Source organism: Hemiscyllium ocellatum, chromosome 30, assembly GCF_020745735.1.
Source record: "Hemiscyllium ocellatum isolate sHemOce1 chromosome 30, sHemOce1.pat.X.cur, whole genome shotgun sequence".
Taxonomy (NCBI): domain Eukaryota; kingdom Metazoa; phylum Chordata; class Chondrichthyes; order Orectolobiformes; family Hemiscylliidae; genus Hemiscyllium; species Hemiscyllium ocellatum.
Genome location: NC_083430.1, coordinates 40747912 through 40770904, shown reverse-complemented (window position 1 = coordinate 40770904; position 22993 = coordinate 40747912). Strand labels below are relative to the sequence as shown.

Here is a 22993-nt window from a genome sequence, read left to right as displayed (position 1 = left end):
GAGAACACCAGGGATAACTCACTTGCTGTTCCTTGACATAGTGCCATGAGAACTGTTTTTTTCCAAATCTGATACGGAGTCTCCATTTACCATCTCATCCTGGCAGTGCAGTATTCCCTCAGCAAAATTTGCCAGTGAATGTGAATAAATAAATTATGTAATTTGTTCTTGGAAATGGAACAAATGAATAAAATTGCAATAAAAGGAAGTTTTCTTCAAAGTCTTATGAACCTAATAATACAAATATACAAATGAAATCAACTTTCAAAGAAGAACTTATTCATAAAGAAAATGTTGCGCCATTTACTATATTACAATTATTTTCTGTTGGAGTTTTTATTAAAAAGAATAGTTATTAAAAGGAATGTCAGACCATTGGCAAAAGAAAAATTGCCATGATTATGAAACAATCTGTGGCTGAACATGACATAACTAGCTCTGAAGTCCTCAAAGTTAAACTGACCCAGGTTGGGGAAGTGTTCAGTCTGGAAGGAAATTTATTTATATGTTGGAGCCTCCCAGCATAAAAGAGGATCTGGACTTGTGTATGGAATGTATTCAATTGCAGTGTTTTATTGTCCTTCAAAGCAAACTTATAGGATGAAGCACATGCAATCTCCAATATGTATAAATTTTAAAAATCTTCAGAGAGAGAGGCAACTGATGGAAGACAGGCCCAACTAAACAGAATGGGGCAGTACTATGCTTGCTTTGAAAGTGTACATGATGTTCAGTCTGTGCTATGTCACACAGAATAGGCTGGATTCCTGCCTGTGCTGGGGTTGCTGATTTTAACTCCCCTTCAGTGAATCTCAGTATTGGTTACAGAACAACCTCGGTTATCCGAACATCAATTATCCGAATTTCGGATTATCTGAACAAGACTTCAAGGTACATGCATTTCAAGTAGGAAGTAGGAAAATTATATTCCTCATCCATTTAATACATCATTTTGTAAATTTGAACAGGAATATAGATGCAAGAATGCTTTAATAAATAACTTCAAATATATACTCAAGACGTGACATTAGAGTTAAGTCTTATACTTTTTATAAAAAGGCTCTGCAATACTTATTCTCCTGAGGACAAAGGCTTGTGTCTGTGAACACACAAGAACAGCATACATGCAAGCCCAAGCTGTGCACTCTAATGGGAGGATATCCTCACAACATTGACTTGCTCTGTTTTGTAAATCCAACAATTTTTTTTCCCTCAGTTCATTCTCCAGAGAGTTAAATCAAAAAAATGCACTTGCACTTTTCATTTCCAATGCTTTTTCCTCCCGTTATCCGATGACAACTCTTTTTTTCCCCAACAAAAGGTAGTTCAATACCTTTCAACTGATAAGGAAATTCAATGCAACTTTTTTTTGATGGGAAGAGCAAGTCGTAGTGAGTTAGCGCACGTGAAAATAAACAGGACAACTTGAGAAAAATGTTACCCCCCCAAAAAAAAAATTTAATGGGAGGACAGAAACTGAAATCAGCGAAAAAAAATCTTCTCTCTCTCCCTCTCTAAGGACTCAGCGGTCGCTGAGTGAGGGAGGGGCAGTACTTGGTTGGTCTGGACAGCAGGATGACACCAAACAGAAGGATGCCAGCTGCTGTCAAGGACTGGGAAAAAAACCGAGGAAAACGTCAGCAAAAAATTGCACAGACTTCAATCAAACTCTCGCCAAAAAGTGGTTTTATTTGTAAAATATCATTAATCTTTAAGCAATATCCAGTGTTTCTACACATTTTATTGATCGAATGAAATAGAAGCTCTGTCAACATGTTTTTTTTTACGTAATTATGTTCACTATGGCTTCCTTTGTTTATGATCAGATCAGTATCTGAACAATCAGTTATCCGAACCGCCCGTCTCATTTGGATAATTGAGGTTGTTCTCTATTCATGACTCTTATCTTGTGACTCTTGTTAGAAAGCACAGATAATATAAACTTTGGGTGTGTAGAGGATCCAGTCCTACTATGAGGAATTTGAATAGTCAGTCACATACACAACTTCCTCTTGCATATTATGTCAACAAGATACCAGAAAGCTGTTGAGATCTGCATGGACTCAAGCTCCCTGTGCCTAAAGGAAATTAAACAGAAGAGACAAATAAAAAGGGCTGGTGAATGTTATCTATATGGGCTTCAGTAAGGCATTCAGCAAGGTTCCCCATGGGACACTGGTTCTCATGGAATATAGGGACAACTAGCCATTTGGATACAGAACTGGCTCAAAGACAGAGGGTGATGGTGGAGGGTTGTTTTTCAGACTTGAGGCCTGTGACCAGTGGATTGCCACAAGGATCGGTGCTGGGTCCACTACTTTGCATCATTTATATAAATGATTTGGATGTGAGCATAAGATGTACAGTTAGTAAGTTTGCAGATGACACCAAAATTGAAGGTGTAGTGGACATCAAAGAAGGTTATCTCAGATTACAACGGGATCTTGATCAGCTGGGCCAATGGGCTGAGGAGTGGCAGATGGAGTTTAATTTAGATAAATGTGAGGGGCTGCATTTTGGGAAAGCAAATCTTAGCAGGACTTATACACTTAATCGTAAGGTCCTAGGGAGTATTGCTGAGCAAAGGGACCTTGGAAGTGGAGTCGCAGGTAGATAGGATAGTGAAAAAGGTGTTTGGTTTGCTTTCCTTTATTGGTCAGAGTATTGAGTACAGGAGTTGGGAAGTTAAATTGTGGCTATACAGGACATTGGTTAGGCCACTGTTGAAGTATTGCATGCAATTCTGGTCTCCTTCCTATTGGAAAGATGTTGTGAAACTTGAAAGGGTTCAGAAAAGATTTACAAGGATGTTGCCAGGGTTGGAGGATTTGAGCTATAGGGAGAGGTTGAATAGGCTGGGGCTGTTTTCCCTGGAGCGTCCGCAGTTGAGGGGTAACCTTGTAGAGGTTTACAAAATCATGTGGGGCATGAATAAGATAAAAAGACAAAGTATTTTCTCTGTGGTGATGGAGTCCAGAACAAGAGGGCATAGGTCTAAGGGTGAGAGGGGAAAGATATAAAAGAGACCTAAGAGACAAAGCTTTCACGCAGAGGGTGGTACGTGTATGGAATGAGCTGCCAGAGGAAGTGGTGAAGGCTGGTGCAATTGCGACATTTAAAAAGCATCTGGATGGTTATACGAATAGGAAGGGCTTGGATGGATATGGGCTGGGTGCTGGCGGGTGGGACTAGGTTGGGTTGGGATATCTGGTCGGCATGGACGAGTTGGACTGAAGGGTCTGTTTCCGTGCTGTACATCTTTATGACTCTACGGCTGCGTGCATATTCATTACCTTTCTAATAAATGCGTCCAGCCACAGATATAACCAACAGGTTTGAGTGCTGAAAACTCATTGGAGTTTAAAAGTTTATTGCTTTGATTTATAATAACATGTCTTAAGTCAAAAAATAAAACAGAAAATCCAAAATCTGGGTTAAAAATTAATTGGCACAGTTAACAGCATTATGGAGTGTCCTGTCTTGTCTTTCTGAGAAATTGGATTGTCTGGTTTTGTTAAAATGATAGCAGCATGCATGCTTAGAGGATCACAATTTACTTGTATAACTTTTTTTCCCCTTTGCAGCAGGTAAAGAGTATGATGCTCAGGGATCTGACTGGTAGTTTACTTGCAAATGTACTATAATTGCACTCAGGTAGATGATAACTTCCAATCACTGATGTTTTACTGGCAAAACAAAACAGGAATGCTATTAATGTCTTGTCAATGTTGATCAAGTGATCCTGGTGAAATAGCGGATGTGGTAATCTTCAATTATATTTTGTTAAAATTGTAATTTCGAAGACACACAATGCAGTAATTTTATCATCCTCCACTCCTGAATCACCTCTCCGACCTATTGCTGAAAAATACACTGGCCAGTGTGGCCCTGAACTTATTTGGAATTGAAGATCGAAATGTTATTCAATTGGTTTCTGCACCACTGGTTTGGGGATAGAAAGAATAAACCATGCTTCCCACAACCAATAGCTACTCAATGAGTTAAGCTCAAAAGAAATGCATGCATGGAGAAAGAAAGCTCTGAAACCACTATTCTATTTGGCATTGCCAATAAATGTTAATGAATTTGATATAACATGTTGCCACAGCAGTGTTCAGGAAGTTTGAAGATGATCAGGATTGGAAATAAACATTTTAAATTACACAGGATGTGTACTGTTCCCAGGAGGCAGATACAGGAAGGGATGAACAACATGCCAGTATCATATTACCCTATCTCTAAGAATCGAACCATAATCATAATAACGCCCTAGTAAATATTACAGGCAGGTCAATGATGTCAACAGTGTAAAAATATACGTATGCTGTGAATTTCAGTGCAAACATAAATTTTGCAGTGTCTCTTCTGTCAAGCTATTTTCCTCTCCTCAGTAATTGTTAATTATAAAACTAATCTTCAGCCAAGGTTGCAGCTGGCATGAATATACATCTCTTATCAGATTGTTAGAATCATTGCATTGTATTTGCTGCTGTATTGCCAATAATGCCAGATAAGGACACTCAGCTCTTTTAATTCCAGCTGTTTTGTCTCTAACCAAAGGTTTCCATCAAATGTGATTTCAATAAAAATTTAAATGTACTTTTTCACACTTGATATTAAAGTTCTGAATTTGTCAATAATTCTAGCATATAACTTTAAATCTTTGCAAACTAGAGTTGCTTTTGTGTCAGAACACAGTGTTAACTTTGACAATGTGTCTTTTTCACTGCATTACTCTGGTAAAGTTAGTTTTGTATAATTCCACGTTCACAATGTCATAAAAACAGTTTTATAAGGCGCAGTCTCTCTCACAACCACCTGCCCCTAACTTATTATTATAACCAGTTGGTCAGCTATTTAACTTTATTGATTTTCCTGTGGTGCAAAAATACTCTTTGTAGTATTGAAATCATCCTGCCAGTTATCCCAACTTAATATTCACAGGGTTTTAAGAATGTGGAACACCTTTATCAACCCTTTCTTTCCAGCAAGAATCTCCAAGCATTTGAAAGAAGCATTTTGTAAATGTTTTACACAAACCTAAAACAGTCTCTATAACACCACATACTGCAAACACCAAATTCTAACTGTCAGTATAGAGATCAAAACAACCATGCAATGTTTATCTGTGATGTTTTTCTAAATCGTACTTTCTGTCCTTCAAGAACTAATTAATAAAATTGTTGAAATAGAACAGCATTCTGAACAGTTTCATTTAAGTGTGGATCTCACCATTTTTCTACTGTTTCATCTATCTTTATCTTCAACACCGAGGCTGTTTTCCATATCCAAATATATATTAAAGTAGCGTGATCCTAACGTGTGGATATTATTTAAGCTGAGTGGTCAAATGTTTTGTTTTTTTTAAAACTATGAATGCATTTTGCACCCACAAAAAAAATTACTGTGAGAGCCCTGAAGAAATAAGGCAAGCATGATTATCTTGTGATTCACCAAAAAACTGCAAAGGTTGAAAACCTAAAATTAATCAGAAGGAATGACAGATTAGTATTTCTTCAAGCAAAAAAACTATCCAAGTTATTTTTGTCTCTGTATCAAAATGCCAGTGCAAGATAGAAAATTCAATGATTAACCTACGTACACCACAAATAGATTATGCTATTTTATTTCTTTTTTCTGGTCAAAGGACACTGTTTAAACTGGGATTACAATCACTAGCCCCATGTAAATGCTAATATCATATAATATTCATAGTGCAAATATTCCGCAGATAAAGAGTGCATTAATAATACTTTTAAGAAACCACATCTGTTACTTTTTGATATCAGCTAGTTGAGTGGACCTACAGCATAAATGTGAACATTTTGGGAAAGTGGTTTTAGGTTGGACTTATATGTTGTTCACTATCAGCCTTTCACTCCATGGGTCTGTCTGTGCTGCTTCTATATTCATCCATTGGTGTTCCCCTCTGATTGAGACACTATACCCCCTTTTAATTTTAACTCACTCATGACTCATTCACTTATAGTGAAAGTGAATTATTCTTATGGGGAAGTGATGACTTAATGGTCTTGTTGCTAGGTCATTAATCCAGGGAGAAAGTGAGGACTGCAGATGCTGGAGACCAGAGATGAAAGTGTGTTGCTGGAAATGCGCAGCAGGCCAGGCAGCATCGGAGGAGCCAGAGAATCGACGTTTCAGGCATAAGCCCTTCTTCAGGAATGAGGCTGGTGTGCCAAGCAGGCTGAGATAAAAGGTAAGGGGGAGGGGATTTGGGGGAGGGGCGCTGGGAATATGATAGGTGGAAGGAGGTGAGGGTGAGGGTGAGGGTGATAGGCCTGAGAGGGGGTGAGGGCGGAGAGATTGGGAAGAAGATTGCAGGTCAAGAGGGCGGTGCTGAATCTGGGGGTTGGGACTGAGATAAGCTGGGGGGAGGGGAAATGAGGAAGCTGGAGAAATCTACATTCATCCCGTGTGGTTGGAGGGTTCCTAGGTGGAAGATGAGGAGCTCTTCCTCCAGGCATCGTGTTGCCATGGTCTGGCGATGGAGGAGGCCAAAGACCTGCATGTCCTTGGCGGAGTGAGAGGGGGAGTTAAAGTGTTCAGCCACAGGATCTCCTCTACACTGGGGAGACAGGCCGCCTACTTGTGGAACGTTTCAGGGAACACCTCTGGGACACCCGCACCAACCAACCCAACCGCCCCATAGCTGAATACTTTAACCCCCCCTCCCATTCCGCCATTCCTCCTCCATCGCCAGACCATGGCAACACGACGCCTGGAGGAAGAGCGCCTCATCTTCCACCTAGGAACCCTCCAACCACATGGGATGAATGTAGATTTCTCCAGCTTCCTCATTTCCCCTCCCCCACCTTATCTCAGTCCCAACTCCCGGATTCAGCACCGCCATCTTGACCTGCAATCTTCTTACCGACCTCTCCGTCCCCACCCCCTCTCCGGCCTATCACCCTCACCCTCACCTCCTTCCACCTATCGTATTCCCAGCGGCCCTCCCCCAAATCCCCTCTCCCCCTACCTTTTATCTCAGCCCACTTAGCACACCAGCCTCATTCCTGAAGAAGGGCTTATGCCCGAAACATCAATTCTCCTGATCCTCAGATGCTGCCTGGCCTGCTGCCCATTAATCCAGGGAAAAAGTGAGGACTGCAGATGCTGGAGATCAGAGCTGAAAAATGTGTTGCTGAAAAAGCCCAGCAGATCAGGCAGCATCCAAGGAGCAGGAGAATCAGGTAATGTTCTCACAACTTGGATTTGAATCTCACCATGGTAGATTGAATTAAGAATTGAGTGATGACCATGAAGCCATTGTCAATTATCAGGAAAAATCCACTAAGGTCCTTTAGGTCCTCCATCCTCACCTGGTCTGGCCTGCATATGACTCCAGACCAACAGTAACATGATTGACTCTCAACTGCTCTCTGGCCAAATTAGGGATGGTTAATAGATGCTGGTCTATCCAGCGATCCCCTTATTCTGTGAATTAATAAAATAAATGCAATTTCAACCTCCTAGCCCACAACCAAACTGCCACCCGAATTATTTAACAGATATTCCCTGAAGGAACTTGATCAACCTAATGGATCTATGAACCACAGTTGGAAAAAAGCACTGGTTAGGACAGAGAGATCCCATGTGAAAGCATGGAGAATGAGCAGGCACAAACGTAAGAGAAGCAAAAATTACAGAAAGTGTTAGGTACATTAGTTAGGGGAAAATCTAGAGGAATGGATCTGTTCGGGTTACTCTTTGGAGGGTTGATGTGGACTTGTTGGGCCAAATGGTCTATTTCCACACTGCAGGGAATCAAATCTAATTACCATAGGAGGGAGTGGCTGTTTCGACCTGGTATAAGCTGAATGTGTTATGTTTAGAATGTGGCCCCAGTGTCCTAATGGATAAGGCACTGGCCTCTTAAGTCAGGGATTGTGGGTTCAAGTCCCATCTGGGGTGAAGCCAGTTTTGGGGCAGTTCAGCAGTTAGCACTGCTGCCTCACAGCACCAGGGACCCAGGTTTGATTCCCACTTTGGGCGACTGTCTGTGTGTAGTTTGCACATTCTCCCTGTGTCTGCATGGCTTTCCTCCGGGTGCTCCCACAGTCCAAAGATGTGCAGGTCAGGTGAATTGGCAATGCTAAATTGCCCATAGTGTTAGGTACGTTAGTCAGGGTGGATGGGTTGCTCTTCGGAGGGTCGGTGTGGACTTAGATTAGATTAGACTTACAGTGTGGAAACAGGCCCTTCGGCCCAACAAGTCCACACCGACCCGCCGAAGCGCAACCCACCCATACCCCTACATTTACCCCTTACCTAACACTACGGGCAATTTAGCTTGTTGGGCTGAAGGGCCTGTTTCCACACTGTAGGGAATCTAGTCTAATATTGACTCTCAGGTTTGTGTCTGATAGTTGCCTGTAATTGGTCCATCATCCACTTGTTGGGCCGAAGGGCCTGTTTCCACACTGTAGGGAATCGAATCTAAAAAGAATTGGAGCTTTTCCACACGAGCAATCGATCTGTCTGGAGTGTGTGGTGGGCGCAGGTTCAGTCAGGGTATTTGATGGTTATTTGAAAAGGAAGAATGAATAGTTATAGGGGAAAGGAAGGAGAATGGTACTGAGGGAATTACCATTTGATGGGCAATGCATAGTGGGCCGACTGGCCTCCTCCTATACTGCAACAATTCACCACACAGGACGGGGGGGTCGGCAAACTTACACATTTAAAAAAATGCAAAGCAGCGACACATGAGCCAGAATCACCTTCTGAACGGACAAGTTTCCGAGCGTGGACATGTCCAGTTGGGAACGGGTTGGGGCAATAGAGGCACTAATGAAAGGCGCTGGAGTTGACCAGTTTCTGTTGACCCCTGTCCAGCCGTCTGCCCCAGGGCTTCACCGGGACATCCGTGTCCTGTCCCCAGCCGAGGTTTCATTCCATCCCGGGGGAACGGCGTTTTCCAGCCGGCACCGTCATCGCTTTGAGCATGAGTCAGGGACCACCCACCCATCCCTTTTCCTGAGCAATTCTTGGTCAGAGTCAGTCGCCGAGGGGAGGGAGACAGGGATAGCTCACGGTCTTTTGTTGCTTACGTGGTAGGGAGGAAGGAGGTGGGGGAAGACGGATGGGCGGGAAAATAAAAGACAGCTCGATCACTGAGTGAGTAAGTGAGTGTGTGTGTGAATGAGGACAGCCCAGTGCCTGTAGAGAATGGCAAAGGGAGAAGGTGGTGAGACGTGTGGCGTTACAGCGACTTTCTTGCAGCCTAAGGCGGTCTCGGTGGACGAGCGGAGACTCAAACAGGTAACAATCTCTCTCCTCCAACCCACCCACCAAACTTTGTAAACTGACCCTAATCCACCTCCTTAAACTTTATAAAATAACCTCCACGCTCCCTAAACTTCGTAAACTAACCCTAAGCCACTCCAAAGTTTGTAAACTCACCCTAAACGTTATAAACTAACCTTAACCCCCCCGTAACTGTGTAAACTAACCCTCACCCACCCTAAACTTTATAAACTAACCCTAAGCACCCTCCAAACTTTGTAAACCAACCCTAGCCCTCCCAAACATTATAAACTAACCCTAATCCTCCTAAACTTTATAAACTAACCTTAACCCCCTTAACTTTGTAAACTAACCCTAACCATCCCTAAACATTATAAACTAACCCTCCTAAACGTTATAGACCATCCTTAACCCCCCACCCCGTCTCAAATTTGTGAACTAATCCTAACTCTCCATAAACTTGATAAACTAACCGTAACTCCAACCCCGAGTCTAGCCTGGCTGAGAATGTGAGAAGGAACGCTTTCTCTGGCAGGCCGATCCTATTCGGTGGCTCCAAGAGGCGGAATTGTCATTTGAAAGTCCCTGAGTTCACCTTCGACTCTACACTTTCTCCTTTAGAGCTTCGCTTGATGTGTTCCCCCACCAACGTGTTAAATGAGACAGACTGAGCACATTGAAATCACATCGCAAACCCGCAGTATTTTCAAACAATGCTCACTTAGCCCTGAATTCAGAACATGAATTTCAATGGGTAACCCTTCAAAGGGATGGAGGGGTTAAAAAGAAAGTATTCAGGGCACGAAGTTACCAATAAAACTCCCGGCAGTGCTGCAGTAAGTGGAGGCAAAGTAAAAATTAGCTTCAGTGTTCGAGAATAAGTTTTGTTGTGAGGGAGAATGGATGTGGTGTTGAAATCGGTAGTGATTGTTCCTGTAATGGGAGGCGAACCCGTGCCTTTTGGTGTGTGCGTGGGTTGTGAATACTCTGCCTAGATTGGTGTGTTACTGGGAGGTGTGTACCTCTCTCTGGCCATTCACTGAAGACTGGGACTGTGCCACTTGCATTCCTGTTTGATCTGGAGACAGGCCGTGTTGTCACCGAAGGAGAAATGAGATAAGACACATTGCTTTTAAGTGATTTGTAAAGAATCCAAATGTGAACCGCGACCGTGTGTTCCACTTCCTTCTACATTGCGTTTTGTTAAGGAACATACTTTTCAGGTTAGATTTCAGATTAGATTTTAGTTTGTGTGTGTGTATGCACTCGCCTTAAACCCGGGACTCAAGATTAGCCAATATACAAGACAGGGAAAAAAAGTCGTTTGACTCAGAATTGTGTACAAGGGTAGCATGAGTCAAGCACCAATTCAGCCCCTGGTATTTTCTAGCCAGAGATTCTATGTCACACCTTTTGTAGCAGGTTGGACTTGAGTCTAGGCCTCCTGCACCAGAGGCAGGGACGAGAACTGCCAGAGGAAGTGGTAGGTGCAGGTACAGTTACAACATTTGAGAGAGGTTCTTGAAGGGGATCAAAGGGAGAATGGGGTTGAGAAACTTACCAACCATGATTGAGTGGTGGAGCACACTCGATGGGCCAAATGGCCTAGTTTCTGCTCTGCCATCTTATGGTTTTACAAGATGTTTGGACAGGTACATGAATAGGAAAGGTTTGAAGGATAAAGGCCAAATGCAGACAATAAGGACTTGTTTTGTTTAGGAAACTTTGGTTGGCATGGGCAAGTTGGACTGAAGAATCTGTTTCCGTGCTGTATGGCTGTGTGTACGGCTGCATCGCTGAAGCCCTCTCATCCAGCCCTCTCCTAAAACCGGGCAGGAAGTTGGGTGTCCTTCTGAGCAGGGATCAGTGGAGTAAACCGTGGCAGTTTGCTCAATGACCTTTTGTCCTTTCTTAACATCTTTATATATCACCAAGATTGCTGTCAAACACAGCCAAATGGTGATGGGAGTAAAAAACAAATAACCGTGACTTTTTTTTTATTTTTAGCTACTAACTGCCACCAGTAAATCACCCATGTTGCCAATTAAGTATTTACAGCCAAAGCCTGTTGTGGGCAATGAAAGCTGTCAGGGGTAGGGGGGAGGGAGGAGGGGAGAGAGGGGTGGGGGAGGGGGAGAGAGAGAGAGAGAGAATGTGTGTGTGTGTGGAAAGGGTTAAATCAAAATGGAGTTGGAGAGGGAAATAAAGCACTGTAGCCACTGCGGTGCCTGTCTCTCTCTAAAGACATCGAGAGCATCAATGGACATCATGTGCTCTCTAGGCGAAAGTGAGGACTGCTGATGCTGGAGATCAGAGTCAAGACTAGAGTGGTGGTGGAAAAGCACTGCAGGTCAGGCAGCATCCAAGGAGCAGGCAAATTGACATTTTGGGCAAAAGCCCTTCATCAGAAATGAGGAATGAGCTCATTCCTCATTCCTGATTAAGGGATCCTGCCCAAAGTGTGAATTTTCCTGCTCCTCAGATGCTGCCTGACCTGCAGTGCTTTTCCAGCACCACTCTAGTCTTGACCAGGTGCTCCCTCTCCAGTGGCACCAAGATGGACAGAGTTAGAGATATGACCACTCCCTCCCCCACCCCCACCAAGCCTGCTTGACCAGGCCCAGGAGCAGACCCACACCCCTCTGCCCTGGATGCCCTTTTTTTTATTTTAAAAGGAAAATTATAAATCAACTGTTTCTGATTGTAAAGTAATGATCTTGTATGTCAGAATCATTTCTAATCTAGATTGACAGTGTTCTGCATGTCAGAGAAATTTGTGAAAATAAGCAACCTTTTTATTTCAGATCACGAGTATTTAAGGCTTGATGATTGCCCTACCAATGTTCACATTATTTTTGATTGTATCTCACTTTTGGATTCCAGCTTCCTTTTGAGATTTTTCTCCTAAACTGATCACAAACACATCCAAAGTACAAGGTTGTATTTGGCTGTTAACCTTGGAGTAGTTATGTAGGATTTCTGAAGTGGAAACACTGAAAATAGGAACAAGAGTAGGTTCCTCAGCTCTTCGAGTCTCCTCTGCCTTTCAATGTAAAAGGTAAAGTGCCCATAACTTTACCAGACTGTAAGGCTGCTTTGTCATTAAAGAGACGACTGCTAGTAGTTTAACCTATGGCTCACCGTGTCCCAGGCAAGGAGAGAGGTTGGAATTGACCCAACATCATAAGCATCACCTTGCATCATAAATCAACCATCAGCCTGATCCCTAACTCAGTGCCCTGTTCCTGCTTCTGCCCCACATCCTTTGATCCCTTTAGCTTTTTAACTCCTGCTTGAAAACATTCAATGTTTAGCCTCAACCACTTTCTGGTTCTAAAGTAATAGTCTTGCACGCCAGGATCATTTCTACTTTAACTCTATGGCCACAGTCTCACCACTGTCTGGGTGAAGAAAGTTATCTGAATCTCAGTCCTAAGTGGCCTAAGCCAAATTCTTCAACTGTGACCCTTGGTTCTGGACTCCCCGCATCATTGGAAACATCCTTCCTAAGTTTATCCTGTCTAGTCTGGTTAGAATTGTATGGATTTCAACAAGATCCACTTTCTCATAATTCTAAACTGCAGTGACTAAAGTCCTAACTGATCCAATCTCACTTCATATGTCAGTCCTGCCGTCCCTGCAATCAGTTTGAATGAACCTTCATTGCATCCTTTCCATAACCAGAATGCCCTTCCTCAGGTAATGAGTCCAGAACTGTATCCAGTACTCCATGTGTGGCCTCACCAAGATCCTGTGCAATTGCAGCAAGACATCCCACCTCCTGTATTTGAAGCCTCATGCTATGAAAGCTAACATACCATTTAACTTCTTAACTGCCTCTTGCATCTGCATTCATTCAGCAAGTAGTGTACAAGGCCACCCAGGTGTTGTTGCGTCTCTCCAGTTCCCAATCTGTCACCATTCACATAATAATCTGCTTCCTGTTTTTGCTACCAAAGTGGATAATCTCACATTTATCCACATTATATTTAATTTGGCATGCATTTGCCCATTCATTCAACTTGCCTATATCACACTGAAACACTTCTGAATTGTTATCACAGTCCACTCTCTCACCCACATTTGTGTCATTTGCAAACTTTGAAGCTGGTAGATTTAGTTCCCAAGCTAAATCATTCATTTATATTGTGCATAGCTGAGGTCCTAGCACTGATCCTGCAGTACCCACTAGTCACTGGCTAACACTCTCTGAAAAGGATTCCTGTATTCTCCCTGTTTGTTTCCTGTCTGCCAGTCAGTTCTCTGTCCACATCAGTATGCTAACCCCAATGCAATGTGATTTAATTTTCCATGCTGGTGTCTTATGTGGAACTTTACTGAAATCCTCCTGTAAACCACAGCCTCTGTCTCTCCCTCATTGGTCAAATCCACTAGAATTTTTCCAGAATGCAACTAGCAGAGTCAATATGATTTCCTTTTCATAAATCCACGCTGATCCTGTTAGAATTTCCAAGTGCTCTATCACTAAATGATGTTTGCTCACATAAACAAAATATGTTGGATATAAATGACCTAAATTAATAATGTTCCTTCCAATGTGCTACAACTTTGAGCCCCATGGAGTGGTGCATTCGTTGTAATACTGAAATTAGAGCATCATGTAACATGAGAAAGTTTGATTCTTAAGTGCAATTGTTAGCAATTTGACAAGCCTTTTCCCCCCCCCTCCTATTTAAAAAAAAAACCCAGCAACATCTGACTCTGATTCGATTCTGATGCATGGACGCCAGCTACTGTCAACACCATAGCTATGTTGGTATTCTTTACCTGAGATTATTAACAGAGTATTTGATGGAATGGGTGCACCCCATTCTCAAATGCTGTGCACCATTTTATAACATGTTACTGATTGGCAAGCAGGAGCAGGAACCTTTGTTAATCCATCCCCAATTTAATATTAAGGATCTTGCTTTCCACTTTCATTGGTAACCACTTGGTAAATCTGCTGTAAACAGCACAAACTAGTATCGGAGCTTTTTCAGGTTTGAAAATATGTCACATTATTAGGTGCCAAGTATTTGGTTTTTGGAGAATGTTTAATTCTAATGTTTAGTCAAAGATAATTGTGAATTATTCATAAATTCAATGTAAGTCTGCCCCCTGATTTTAATGGCTTGCCATATTAACTGCAAGATATGTTTACAAGTGCTAAATGCACCATAGAATTATTTTCTAATTGCTGTTAAGTGTGTGGACAGAGCAAGTACAAGATATTCATGTAGTTAACAAATACTTGATTGTACAAATCATTTTACGATGCTGACTGGATCAGCTAATTCAACACACACTGTATATCAAACTTGGATTTTAGATTCATGTGTTACCATTGTGTGTTGGCATTACCAAGAAAGGCTCAGTTTTAAACAAATCGTTGTTGAAAATTAACACAGCAAAAACATTCTTTGTTCCCTAAAATAGAACAAATGTAACCTACAAATTATTTTAGGGAACTTAACGCAGACGTTTAAATTATAATAGTTCTCATATGTTTTAATGTGGACCTCATGGCTGTTATCGATTCAAATTGACATTGGATCTGGTATCAGTTTGTAGATACAGTAAATGGGATAAAAACACCCACAACACTGTTAATGCACCTTTAGTAAATAATTCATGGTCTGTTTTAAAGCAAATTTAACTCTATCCTTTCAGAGGGAAGTGAGAACGAATCTATCGGTATGCAATAAGCTTTGTTATGCTATTGGTGGAGCACCCTACCAGATAACCGGATGTGCCATTGGATTCTTCCTACAAATTTACCTGTTGGATGTAGCACAGGTAAGTCCCACTCAATCAGTAATATCAATATGTGGTGATTTAATTACTAAGTTCAGGTTAATGACTGAAATGAGAAGTGGTATTAAATAAAAAGTAGGTGTTCCTATTTCTAATATTGGATATCACTACTGGAATGGGGCTAAACCGATCAAAAAATGACTTCTTTAACTCCAACATGTGATAAGTCTTTTCCAATTGTTAGGATTTGGAAACCTTACACCTTACCTCAAAAGGACACAAGTTTGGACCAATACAAAGTTGAACACCCAAATGCTGTAACGGTATTCTAAAGGTGAATTAAAAGCTGTCTGAGGTCAACAGAATGGATATTTGTAATCCATCATTTAGAAAATGATTTTTCTGTTCGGAGCTGAGGAATATCTTCAGTTGTGATAAAAGCAAAATACTGCACATACTGGAAATCTGAATTAAGAGAAAATTCTGCAGAAACTCAGCAGTTTAAGCAACTTCTCTGGAGAGAGAAACAAACTTAACATTTCAAGTTCTGTGTGACTCATCTGTTGATTCAAATGCTGCCAAACCTGCTGGTTTTCTCCAGGACTTTCTCTCGTCAGTGATGATGGTGAAGTTTAATTATTTCTTCATGAAGAAGATGAATCTGTTTTAAATGACTAAACAATTCTCAAATGCAATTGTTTAACAGATTAAATTAGGTGCTTCCTCCAATGTTCTCCCTCCACTCTCTTCTGCAATACATTGAGTAGCCATGCCACTTCCAGAACCATGCATTAAATTTAGTCTCTAGTCCGTTTTGAGTTGGCCACTTCTAGTTGGAAAATGCTTAGGACATTACATTTAGCTTTCCCTGACAGGGAAATAAGGTTTCCCCTCCTGATTGTTTTCCAAGAAGCTCTGTTGAGAATGGAAATGCATGCAGGTTGTGTAGAGAAAGAGGGCCATGCTGACTGGACCATGAAGTAGCAGGGTGATATGCCCTTTATAGATTTGCATGAATAATGGCCATGTGGACTGCCCAAAGATCCTTGAGAAGAAAGTGAGGTCTGCAGATGCTGGAGATCAGAGCTGAAAATGTGTTGCTGGAAAAGCGCAGCAGGTCAGGCAGCATCCAAGGAACAGGAAATTCGACGTTTTGGACATAAGCCTGATTCCTGATGACGGGCTTATGCCCGAAACGTCGAATTTCCTGTTCCTTGGATGCTGCCTGACCTGCTGCGCTTTTCCAGCAACACATTTTCAGCTCTGATCTCCAGCATCTGCAGACCTCACTTTCTGCCCAAAGATCCTGAACCCTTCTCAACCAGTAGCTTAGTACAGAGTTAATTCCGTGATGAGAAGGGAGAATATTGATGAGGAGGTGAAAAATAATAAAAACTATCTTGTCAGTCAGCTTAATCTATAATAGCTCACAGATGCTTTCTAAAATTAGCACATGCATTGAATGTCACTATCAAGACATTTCTAAATGTTATTGCAGAGTAGTGCTGAACAGTGCTATACGTTTAACTTGCACTGCAGGGCAATTTATTTTTCTACTGTACAAATGAGTCATTTTATTCTGTTTTGCTTGTTTTCACATAATCTTCTAACACACAGCTTCATCCTTCATCTGCATCTTTGATCCTCTTCATTGGCCGTGCCTGGGATGCCATCACTGATCCATCTGTGGGTTTTCTCATAAGCAGAAGTAAATGGACAAGGTTTGGGAGGCTATTGCCATGGTAAGAAGGTTTTTGTGATTGAGATTTTCACATTGTATGTTACTGATGAGAAGCAGCAGGGTGTAAAGAAACCTTTATCTGTGTAAAGTTATTCACTAAATGCAAAACAAGAGATCATACGGGCTAAAGTCCACGCATTCGCATGAACCAAGCAGTTCTTATTTAATGTCGTCCCATTGAATATGTTTCAATGTAGATCGTAATGTTATGCTTTAATGTTGTTCAGAATGGAATCTCATTCTTACAAATGCCTGGGAACTGACAAAAGCTCCAAATATCAGCGGTTTACCTTCAGAGTTTCAGCTCAATGACCTGATTTATAATGGAAGGTCGGTTGCAATCATAAAATGCCTTTTTAACTCTGAGAAGAAATTTGCAATGAGAACCTGTGCATAAATGCAAGTTATTTAAAATGTCCTAAATGAATGTAAATAAGAGATGTGACTAAGGTCATAGACCACATGACTAATGATACGACAGGTGGCACAGTCGCTCAGTGGTTAATACTGCTGCCTCTCAGCACCAGGGACCTAGGCTCAATCCCACCCTTGGGTGACTGTCTGCGTGGAGACATGTTCTCCCTGTGTCTGTGTGGGTTTCCTCAGGTGCTCTGGTTTCCTCCTATAATTGAAAGATGTCCAGGTTAGGTGGATTGGCCATGGGAAATGCAGGGTTACAGGGGTCGGGTAGGGGGTGTGGGTCTGGATGGGATGCTGTTTGGAAGGTTGGTGTGAACTCAATGGGCTGAATGGCCTGCTTCCATCCAGTGGGGATTCTAAATTTGCAAGCCATTACTTTTGTGTAACCTACCCCTATCCCTTATTGGAAATGTGTTGATTCTTGGAGCACTCCTGAGTTTGTAATACAAATGGATCGATTCAAATTCCATTCTGTTTTTGCAAATGCAGAGAATTTACTCCTCATTGGGGTGATGGTCTAAAATTTCCCCCAGTCTGTGATAGAGTTAAAGTTTTTACTCAGCCATGTGGGCTCTTTACAACCCCCTCCCAGATCTGAGTGAAGGATCTTTTTCTAATATTTAGAGCAGGTAGTATACACTCTCTGTTCCAATCCCCACCATCCTGGAGGACGGGGGAACATTTCTATCTTTTAGAATATTTAGAATCAGAATTCTGGATTCAGAGTTGAGCCAGTTCCTCAAAAGAACACTTTTTTTTGTGATCTAATTTCTGAAGTGTTGTTTAAACTCCTTCTGAGGAGACTCCGGAGTTGCTGGTCAGTTTGTGGGTGTTGTGAATAATTCTACTTTAACACATTGTAGCTACATAGGCCAAGATTCGTGGAACAGCTAATATTTTCCTGCCCATCACTTGTCTATTTTTGTATCTGCAATAGCCACATTTTGTTTTCTTTGTTCTAGTCTTGGGGCCACTCCATTTTAAGTGCAATCAAATTCTGAGCAGATTAGATTAGATTAGATTCCCTACAGTGTGGAAACAGGCCCTTCAGCACAACAAGTCCACACCGACCCTCTGAAGAGCAACTCACCCAGACCCATTCCCCTACATTTACCCCTGACTAATGCACCTAACACTACGGGCAATTTAGCATGGCCATTCACCTAACCTGCACATATTTGGACTGTGGGAGGAAACCAGAACACCTGGAGGAAACCTACACTAAACTTAAGAGCGTGGTCATCTTTCAGTGGCACCAACAGTTTGATCTTGGTCATTATCCTACTGGCCTTTTGATAATTGGGTCAGCACAACACTACCCCACAATGCTAAGGACCTCTGTTTGATTCCAGCTTTGGGCGACTGTGCGGAGTTTGCACGTTCTCCTCATATCTGTGTGGGTTTCCTCCAGATGCTCGGGTTCCTTCCTACGGTCCAAAAATATGCAGGTTAGGTGGATTGGCCATTGGAAATGCAGGGTTACAGAGATAGAGTGGGGGATGGGGTCTGCATGGGATGCTTTTTAGAGGGTCAGCACAGATGTGATGGGCTGAATGGCCTCTATCTGCACTGTAGGAATTTTACGACCCTGAATTCCATCCCTTAGCTCCAGCTTGCCCAATACAGTTTAAAAAGAGCAATTTCAATATTTTGAATTCAATTTGGAAAAATACAAAGTTGTTCAACATGCATTTACTTCCACCCAGTTTCCCTTTTTAAAATACTGCTTTCTTAGAATGAGAAAAGATTTTTAAAAATTCTATCTTTCTTGATCACCAACATCCCTGCTACTCAAATGGAAAGGGCTTCTAGTCTGCCCTCTTCAACAAAACTGTCTCCAGACAAACTGGGGAGGCACCACTATATAAAAAAAATCTCACCCCTGCAGACTCGCTCACTGCGAGAGTGGAGGCGTTGGGACGCAGAAATAGTTTGAATCTCTGTTTCCCAGCCCTAGAGAGAACATTCAGCACAAAGTGTCAGGAGTGAAGAGAGTTTCCAGTACACTTCTAGCACATGTTGGCATGTGCCCTAGCTGAGGAATAGTGAATGCGTCTTCCTGATAGAACAGAATAAAGTAAATCCTGTCAGGATATTAACATAGTTATTTCCTGTGCCCGGTCGCTGTTCCATTAGAGTTGCTATAGGAAAGTTTTTTTTTTAATCTACAAACTGCTGGTGGGACTGTGGTGCATTTGGCAACAGGATCTAATTCCTGGCACATGTTGTTCAAATATGAAGCAGCAGTCACATGCTCTGATTCTGTTGCCTTCATTATGGCCCCTTCCTTGGAGCCGGACCAGAGCTGGACTCCTGCTGAAATAAATTGGCAACTGAAGCTGTTGGCCTGTGTGCCTGTACCCTGTCTATAGTGACTCCATCTGCACCTCGGTAAAAGGCTCCTTTTCCTTTGGCATGACACAACAGCAGTGAATGCACTTCTTCCCTCCTCGTTCCAATTACACAATTGAAACTCTGTCTGCTCACTCTAATCCAAATGAACTTGTGAAACCGAATGTGTTTTCAGTTAAATACATGTATTACCTATTATATATAGTGACTGTATCTGCTGCATTCATCATAGAATAAATGCACTATATTAGAGTAAACTGTCACCAACTCCAGAATTTCCTATTTGTTCATGGGATATGGACATTACTGGATAGGCCAACATATTCTCTTCATCCCTAATTGCCCAGAGGGCAGTTAAGAATCAACCACATTGCATTGGGTCTGGAGTCACACTTGGTTAGCCAAATAAGGATGGTCGATTTCCATTCCTAAAGGACACCACTGAATTTTTACAACAGCTGACAGTGATTACATAGTCAGTACTTGGCCAGCTTTTATTCCAGATGAAAATGTGTTGCTGGAAAAACGCAGTGGGTCAGGCAGCATCCAAAGGGCAAGAGAATGGACATTTCGGGCATGAGCCCTTCTTCTTCTTTCACCATCAAGGAGAGGCAATGGCCTGTGGTATTATCGCTGGACTGTTAATCCAGAGGTCCAGGTAACGTTCTGGGGATCTGAGTTCAAATCCCACCACGGCAGATAGTAGAAGTTGAACTCCATAAAAATCTGGAATTAAGAGTCTAATGTTGACCATGATGCATTTTACGATTGTTGGAAATGCCCTTTAGGAAAAGAACTGCCATCCTTACCTGGTCTGGCCTACATGTGACTCCAGACCCACAGTAATGTGGTTGATTCTGAACTGCCTTCTGGACAATAAATGCTGTCCTAGCCAGCCATGCCTTCAACCTGTGAACAAATTGAAAATAGTCTGCTATGGTAGGCTTTGAATCCATGTCCCAAGAACATTCGCTGGGGTGACACTGCTTCCTCCAGGTTTGATAATGTACCTGTAGGAACCTTAGTTGTAAAACATCTACAAGAGGTTTGACCCTTGAAAGAACCTTGAAGAGGTGTTTAGCATTTCTTTGGCGTGAAGTAACATTTGCAGTCTGACCATAGAATATAGCAGCAGGAAAGTTGCAAATCAGCCTGAAGCTTGTTTAAGGCAAGTCCCTGCCTTCCCTTCTGTCAGACTTTGTGAGGATGGGCTTCATAAGCATTCACTTGTTTGAGCCACGCTAAACCCTATAATACTGTGTTCACTCTCCCAATAGGCTGGATGCTGACAGACCATTGTTCCATGATAAAACACCACCAAAACCCTAACTCATTTGATTACTTGTTCTATTTCTTTCCCGGATGCCCTTTTTCCACCTCCACCTTTCACCTAGTTCAAAACTCTGGACAGATTTTACTCAATCTTGTTCTGGTTTCTTTTGGATAACATTCTCCTGCCATTCATCCAACCACCAGCACTTCCACCCTACCTGCACAACCCAAACTTGTCCACTCCTGGTAGGAACAGACTTTTGATTTTACCAACACCACAGTTCAGTTTCAAAACCATTCTGCCTTGCAATATTTTTGTCAGCTTTGTAAAAACAAGCACCTGAACATGCCTTTGTGCAGTAAAGCTTTTCACTTTCCTGCCTGCTGTTCACCTTTCACCATCGTAGTTTTTTTAAAAAAATGTGAGGGTTGAGAAGATTTGTAGCTCAGGTTGAGGTTCTGGATGTAGGTTTGCTCGCTGAGATGGAAGGTTCATTTTCAGACGTTTTGTCACCATACTAGGTAACATCATCAGTGAGCTTCCAGATGAAGCTTCATTCAGAGGCGCACTGAAGATGTTACCTGGTATGGCGACGAAACGTCTGAAAATGAACCTTCCAGATCAGCGAGCAAGCCTTCATACAAAAAAAAAGGTTCATGGGATGTTGGAGTCGTTGGTTAGGCCAACATTTATGATCCGTCCCTAATTGCACCGAAGGTGATGGGGATTCACCATCCTGAACCACTGGACTAGGGGGATCTACAGAGCAGGTTGTGGAAGTGAGTTCTAGGATTTTGATGTAGTGACGTTGTTTCAAACCAGGGTGATGTATGGCTTGGGAGGAAAGTTTCAGATGGTAGTAATCCCACGCATCTGCTGGCCCTGTTTTGTACACACTGAAGACTTGCAGGTTTTGAAACTGATCTGAAAATGTTTTGGGAATTCAGTTGTAGGAGATGCATCTCAGCAAGATAAGTTGTTAAACAAGAAAGCCTTGGGGATTGTGGAATTTATTTTGTTGGAGTGCTTGTTTATGGTTCCAAAGTTGGAATTAAATTTCACTGAAAAATGACTACTTCTTGCTTTGCAGCACTGAAGGGAACAGCGATTATTTAAAAACCTTACAACAGAGAATCACAAGGACATTTAATATTCACCTTCCTGCAGCTTCACTGGCCTCCAATTTCATTAGGTGATAGTAGTTTCATTTTGAAATGGGAAAATGATTGTTGAATTGTCATCACATGACAATTCAAAGATTTACACCTGGAAGGAAATACCCCACACTTTATCTGAAATCACAGGTGACTATTTCATACGTTAAAAGGAGCTGAAAACTATGCCAGAAATTCTGATTAGGCCGTTTGAACATCAGCCCCTGCAATTAAAATAAAGATCCATGTCCAGCTTACTACTAAAACTGTAATGAAATTGATGTTTGTTTGTGTTTTGTTTTGCATCAAAATTCTATAATTAACCTGTTTAAAAGTTTGGTTTGCTGCTGGATACTGGTGTTGATCCAGAAGAAACTAGTCTGTTACTGGAACAACACTGGAAGGATTGTACCTGCTGCATCTAAATGTTTGATTGTATTTCAATCAACAACATCCCGAGCCCCTCAACATCCTACATTTCTGTGTACAGCCACAATTGAGCTGTCAAGTCTCTAATACCTTACCAGACTGTAAGACAGTTCTGTCATTAGAGAGAGATGACTGGAGGTGATTTAACTTGAGGGCCACCATACCTCAGGCAAGGGGAGCAGTTGAGAAGGAAGAGTCCTTCATGGTAACCTCAGCTGGTCATAGAGTCATGGCTTTGCGCATGGGAAATCATTTCTCACTAACTTGATTGAGTTTTGTTGGAGGAGTAACAAAGAGGATTGATGAGGATAGTGCAGTGGATATGATCTATAGCTTTTGGCAAGGTTCCTCATGGTAGACTGGTTATTTGGATTCAGAACTGGCTCAAAGGTAAAAGACTGCCTGGTGGAGGGTTGCTTTTCAAACTGGAGGCCTGTGACCAGCTGTGCCACAAGGATCAGTGCTGGGTCCACTGATATTTATCGTTTTATATAAATGACTGGGATGTGAACATAGGAGGTATGGTTAATAAATTTGCAGATGACTCTAAAATTGGAACTGCAGTGGACAGTGAAGAAGGTTCCCTCAAAGTACAATGGG

At 42.0% G+C, this 22993-nt stretch overlaps 1 protein-coding gene across 1 annotated transcript in view; it reads left to right on the top strand.

Moving 5' to 3' along the window:
• Positions 1-9079: 9079 nt before the first annotated feature.
• Positions 9080-22993, top strand: part of mfsd2ab (MFSD2 lysolipid transporter A, lysophospholipid b) — a 51041-nt gene continuing 37127 nt past the window's right edge. The window contains exons 1-3 of the mRNA XM_060847286.1: positions 9080-9282; positions 14941-15066; positions 16642-16766. Coding sequence (XP_060703269.1) covers positions 9190-9282; positions 14941-15066; positions 16642-16766 — 344 coding nt within the window. The 5' untranslated portion in view covers positions 9080-9189. The remainder of the gene's footprint in view (positions 9283-14940; positions 15067-16641; positions 16767-22993) is intronic.